At 35.3% G+C, this 6,646-nt stretch overlaps 1 protein-coding gene across 1 annotated transcript; it reads right to left on the reverse strand.

The window, feature by feature from the left end:
- Positions 1–814: 814 nt before the first annotated feature.
- LOC109109049 (UTP4 small subunit processome component) lies at positions 815–6,571 on the reverse strand. The gene is made up of 17 exons (XM_042744276.1): positions 6,440–6,571; positions 5,930–6,102; positions 5,599–5,787; positions 5,060–5,144; positions 4,872–4,961; positions 4,554–4,765; positions 4,163–4,334; positions 3,971–4,062; positions 3,781–3,877; positions 2,870–2,934; positions 2,583–2,705; positions 2,258–2,414; positions 1,989–2,095; positions 1,806–1,901; positions 1,520–1,705; positions 1,152–1,262; positions 815–1,063 (listed from the first exon to the last, which is right to left on the reverse strand). The coding sequence occupies exons 2-17, from the start codon at positions 6,086–6,088 to the stop codon at positions 947–949; spliced, it is 2,058 nt and encodes a 685-aa protein (XP_042600210.1). The 5' UTR covers positions 6,089–6,102; positions 6,440–6,571; the 3' UTR covers positions 815–946.
- Positions 6,572–6,646: the final 75 nt, after the last annotated feature.

A 6,646-nucleotide genomic window follows, 5' to 3' on the forward strand; every position in this document is an offset into this window, starting at 1 on the left:
AAATAAACAAAGAAAATACAGCATATATTATAATATTTGTTTGACATTTCAGAATTATTGCTTTGAAGTGACACTTGAGGTATGACTCTGTGAATTACAAAAAAAAAAAAAAAAAAAAAAAACCGATACTGAGATAAACACAAAAAGACTTGGATTAAAATTTTAATTAAATGTGCCAATATTGGCATATGTATTAAATAACTGGGAAAAAAAACAAAACAAAGAAAAATGGTTATATTGTTTAGAATTATTTCTTATACCTTCAATTGACTCTTTGAAATGCCTTATATTTTGCGTTGATTTTGCCAATGCAATAAATGCAATGGTATATGAATAAGGTAATAATTTAGTATTGTAATATTTCAATCTTTTTCAAAGTGATGAATGAGTGAAGTGCTGGAGATATAAAAAACTTGAGATGTCACAATGTCATGCAGTGTTATTTTAGTATTATTTATACTGTACATCATATATATATATATTAGCTCTTTGGGGGGGGGTATTTTTATTTTAGTTTGTATTATTCATTTTTATCATTTACTTTTGTCAGTTTAAATTGTTTTTAAATATTTATTTCTATATAAATTTAATATTTATTAGTTTTTTTCCAAGTCATTTTAGTACTTCAGCCTAAATTTTCAGTTAGTTGCAAAGGCAAGTTTTTCTTTTCTTTCTTTTTTTCTCTACATAATATTTACATTATTTCTGATTTATTTTAATTACTGAAATCTTCTTATTGTTAACAATAACTACATCAGAACATACCTGAAGATACCAAACTTAACTTTTTTAGACAAAAGACCAACACAGCAGGTACAGTAAATATTTCTTTTTAATACTGTCACAGCAGTTTTTACATTGGGGGAACAGGGAACAATTTGCAATCTCTTAATAAAAATACACTTCCTCACTGAGGCCACACACATACAGATGGAGAGGTTTATCCTTATGTGGCAAATTTCTTTTGTTTGATGGGTGCAGGCAACTGAGAGGCGACGTCCTCTAGAGGGCGCTCAACCACCACCAGAGACTGATCCGACATCAACTCAACACACAGGATATCCTAAAAAAAAAAACAGAAACAGAGTTAAGTAATACACTATATAGATCTAAATTTCTGGGAAAAAACAGTATATGTGGCTCACACACACCTTGAAGGTCTTGCAGACTTTAAAAGCATGGCTGTGAGATTTCCTCTGTTCTTCTGGGAGGCTCTTCAGGGTCAGCTGATTGTAAAATTGAGTTTTGTCATCAGGAAGTGGCTAGGAAAGGAACATACATTAAAATAAATAAATAAAACACATAAAAAAAATCTAACTACCAACATCAGAAATATTAGGCTCATAACCTTGTAAAGATAAATGACATAGCAGACACAATAAATAATAATATCAAGAAAAATTTAATTTAAAAACAATTTTGTGAAAAAATTTTTTTTTTTAATATATATATATTTTTTGACATTCAGACTTAAATAAGAGTGGCAAATGCTTTCTGAATTTGACTGAGTCTGTCTCACCAGGCTTTGGTCAATGATGCAGAGCATGTAGGTATCATGCAGGATAACATGGGATGGATTTTGTGGATTGAACATCACATTGAGACACGGTGTGTCTCTTTCCATCCAGAAGCGATGAAGGCCCTTCCTCTGCACCGTTCTGCTCCAATCTGTGTACTGTTTCTGCTCTATAGAATACTCGCACATCTGTGGTGAACAAGAACACATGAGACCAGAAATACAATCAAACCTACTTCATCAACCTTATGCTTTTCAGTGGAGGTTGTCATGAAAGCTCAGTGATTACCTGTTGATCTGCATACATCATGAACAGACAGTTTGTTGTTGGGTGGATGCCCATGGCGGTGACAGCAGAGCTGTATACAGGAACCGTGCAATGAGCCTGAAATGTATGAGTTCAATATTAACCATCCATCTTCTGTCAAATGTTTATATAAGGTTATATAATCATTGCGGTCATATAACACACCTTCCGTGTCTGCAGGTTGTAGATGTGAACCTCGTGGTCACTGTTTGCAGAGGCCAACCATTTGCCATCCTCACTGGCAGCTAATAAGTGAATGGCCTGATGGGAACCTGGAGGAGGACGAATGATTTTTGACGATTCTCTTATACTTTTGCATTTATTTGAAATATAAATCTTTTGTAACATTATATGTAAAACCTAATGCATCCTTGAAAAATAAAGAATTAATTACAAAACTAAAATTTTCACACCAAACCCTATAGTCCTCTCACCTGACTTAGGTTTAAGGGTGCCCACAAACTTGCATCCTGATTGGCTGAGAGAAACTAAGTGCACTGATGACTGTGTGGAGGCGGAAAACAAATGGGAGGAGTCTGAGGAGAAGCAAAGCTGATTGGCTGAGCTGAGTACCATTGGAAGTTTGGATATCTGAAAGAAGAGAAACAAAAACTGTTAGTCTACTATTTCAACGGTGTTCATGGGACCTTTATCGGAGGTCATCAGATTCTTCAAAATTCAATGAAATCTATGCGTTTCTTTAACATGCTTCAAACCATGTAATGTGTTTTCACGCAGCTCTGTGGAAATCTGCAGTACCTTGGTGATGCTGACGTTGTTATTGTCGCAGTGTAGCCTGTAGAGCCGTAGACTGCTGGCTGTGGAGTACACAATCCATTCTCCACAGGGAGACACGGCACTGCAGCGGATGTGATCCTCACCCTGCAGATAAACATCACAGCTCCGTCACTTCATTCATTTGAGCAGCACTACCAATGTCACAACTCTCACCACACTCTGAATAAAGATGTACATATTTTGATATAGGTATTCTGTGAAATTATTTTAATCAATTGACAATTAAAAAAAAAAAAAAAGCACTGTACCTTCACTTTCAAATGAAGCAGCTTCTCTGGATTTCTTTTTACAAATAAACTGCTTCCTGGCATGCCTGAAAACAGAAGACCAATAGTTAACAACAAAAGAAATTTGACATTTCATACTAAAGTCAACTAGAAATGATTTAATCTGTTATCAGTCAAAAGTCTAAGAGTCTAAGACAAGACACTTGACTAAACTTGTTTCTGATTATTTTAAATATTGCTTTTCTGCTTGATATTAGTTTTATAAAACATTCCAACATGAGTTGGACCAGAAATAAAAAATGTTCACTATGGGAATGTTGTATAAAAGCATTCCAGAACGAATGTCATGAAGACAGAGGAGACAAAGCTAAACATGAACAAAGACTGCTTTTATTTAATAAAATATTTAAAAATATTTTTTTCTATTTTATTATATTTTAAAATGCCATTTGATCCTCTGATGGCAAAGCTGAATTGCTCCAATCTTCAGTGTCATATGACCCTTCAGAAATCATTCTAATATGCTGATTTGGTATTTAAGAAACATTTATTATTATGATAATTGTTGAAAACAGCTACTTAAATTTTTTGTATAGAAACACAATATATTTTTTCAGGATTCTTTTATTAATGTTCAAAAGAACAGCATTTATTTGAAATAAAAATCTTTGTATCATTATAATTGTCTTTTAATAATAATAAATAACTGTCCGTTTTGATCAATTTATTGTGCCCATGCTGAATAAAAGTATTACTTCTTTCAAAAAAAAAAAAAAAGTTGTAATGTAAATTTGTGAATTGTAGTTTAATTTCCTTATTTCCACCTAAGCCATTTCATAGCTTTTAAAATACTAATTGTAAAAAGTGATTATGAGTTTCTAAACGTTTAACTGGTATTCTACATCAATGATCACGCTGAATATCATCCTCACCTTTTCCTTCACTCTCTCCCAGTCTCCAGAGCTCCAGATGACCAGGGTACTGGAAAAGCATCAGGCCTGACTTCCTCGCACAGGACACCAGTCTCCTCTGCAATGCAATAGAGCACAACAAGTCCCGCCCTGTTAAGAATCATTTACAAACATGCCGTCTATGTAAAAGTCACAAATTAACAATACTCACATGTGGAAAGTGAATCTTCCTCAAAGCTGAGGCCGCTGACCTCACTTCGACCTTGTCTAATAAAGGTCTCACGACCAGCTGTGCATCCATACCTGAGACGAGAATGCTCTTTTAAACTATTTTAAACAAAAATATTTCAGTCATATGATGATTTGTGTGATTTAGGCAGCTGTAGTCTAAGAATAAACTCACCTCCTGAAACCACCGCCGTCGTGATCTCCGCCACAGCTCTGATGTCATGCGTGTGGTTCTTAAATGTTCTGGTTCTGACCCATTCTTTGTCATCCTTTCCCAAAACCATAGAGATGAACTGGAACTGTACCACAGTTCCTTCTGAAGTCCCGGCAACAAGGCTGTCCTCATTCTGCCATTCAAGAGGTACAATAAGATAAGATGTTATCCTGTTCATATTCTTATAGTATGTCATGTATTCTATTAAGAGAAAGATTTCAGGTTTGAAAAACACGTGTACACTACCATTCAATTTATTTTTTTGAAATAAATGAACAGTTTTGAGCAGTAGTGAATAAAGTCATAAACGTGAAACTAACATTTGCTCGCAAACCCACAGCATTATTCTCACCTGAGAGACTGATAATGCCAGCACATCACATTTTGTGACATTATGGCTTTTGATTAGTGTACCAGTTTGATCATCCCACAATTTGACCATTCCCACAGAGTCTCCACTGATGATTGTCCCATCCGAGAGGTACACCACACTCCACACCACGCATTCCTTACTGCGGGATGTCCCGACCCCTCTGTCAGCCAGCAGCCTGTGTACAGAGTGGCCTAGAAAACATATTAAACACTTGATTACATTCATATTTTCCAGTTCTTCTACTAACTCTACATAACTGACTACAGTAATACATTCTGGAGGAATGACGCCGTTTACCTGTCTCTACATTAAATATCTGGATCATATCCATCATTCCAGCTGCTATTTTGGAGCCTGATGGGTGCCAGGACAGAGAGATGATGCGGCCTATAGAACAGATAATCAGATGTTCATTTTTATATTTTTTAATTCAATAACAAATCATGACATTTATCTGAAAGTTTAAAATATGACCACAATCTTACTTTTCTGCCTATCCAGATTTCTCTCAAACTGTATTTTGTCTTCATTCACCTCAAACAGTTTCACAGTTCCGTCTTCACAACCAACCTACAAATGGTAAAGTACACTTTAGCATACACTTAAACAGAAGACTGGAATATAATTAAGAAGAATGTACTTACATGTCAACTGAAGGTAATATTTATTTACAATTAAATGAAAATATGATTTAAATTGATCTGAAATGCAAACAGTTGAACTTGAAGAGTGATAAATAAGAGTGACTGTCAAAACAAAGTCATGAAAATGTACTCTCTTTACAATTAAGTGGCCTTTTATTTCATCAGTGCTATAAATATACTTTTTTATAGATATAATTTTTAGATTTGCAAGTGCACAGTCAATACAATTATGCATACTTCTTTTTCACAAGTGTTTGCTTGCATTATCTTGCCTTAAAATAAATGGCATTTGTTTTTAAATTGATTACATTATCTAATGCAATGCCTTTCATACATTACCTGTGGCTGATGTTTTTTTACTGTACACATAGTAAACATACCGCTAAGTGTGTTCCTTGTTGATTGCCTGCAATAGTCCAGATTGGCCCTCCATAGGCATCTATGGTGTATTTCACTTTCTGGTTTGTCAGGTCATACTCTGTTATTCCACCGTTTAGTCCTGCACTGAACAGACGCTCCCCAACCCAGGACAGGCCTTCAATCCCACACTGCTCTCTGCCAGGGATGATCTGTGGACATAGGAAATGTAATTAAGCATCTTTAACAAACTGTCTGCTGGTCAAAAACCATTTTATCAATGTAACTCTGGTCCCCAATACTAAGACAGAGTTGTCTTATGAGCATCTATATGATAAATATGACTGAACGTACCTTTTCTTGGAAAAATCTGTCTGAACAGTGGAAAACCTCCACTGATCCGTCCATCCTCGCCACTGCAATCCTTTCAATATCTCGATTGAAAGCCAAGGCTCTGATTCCCGACGGCATGTAGTCAAAGAACCGAACCCGGTGAACTTTAAACTCCCCCATCGCTGATCTGAGATCTGTAGACATCATGAGAACATTGTTTTAGTCAAAGAAGAGTCTGCTATTTTGATCAAATAGTTGAACCAGTGCGTAACGTTACTGGTCACTAACGTTACAGAGATCCTGAACGACACTAGCAGCCTAAATGTTTATACAACTGCAAATGTAACTGTGTATAGATCATAATTTGCTTATTTTAGACAGTTCGACTAAACGCCTCATGTATTAGTTTGTCTCTGAAAATGTCTTTCTGAAGTAACGTTAGTTAACTACTGATTTAGGAAGCACATACATCACGCCGTACGATCCGAGAAGAACTTAATGCAAATAAAAAATGACAATCTCTTTCCTTACCTTCTTTTCTTATTTATTATTCTCTTTCAGATGTTTTACCACTCAGAAGTAGCGCACACGTTGAGCTGCAAGACACACCACGTTGGTTACCCCTGACTCGGAAAGGAAGCTTCTGTCTAAAAAACCGAATTTCAAAATAAAGGTCCAACACTATCATAATAGTCAATATAATATATTGTTTCGATATTGTTGTATTAGAGCATTATG

This window comes from Cyprinus carpio, chromosome B18 (genome assembly GCF_018340385.1).
Source record: "Cyprinus carpio isolate SPL01 chromosome B18, ASM1834038v1, whole genome shotgun sequence".
NCBI classification, from domain to species: Eukaryota; Metazoa; Chordata; class Actinopteri; order Cypriniformes; family Cyprinidae; genus Cyprinus; species Cyprinus carpio.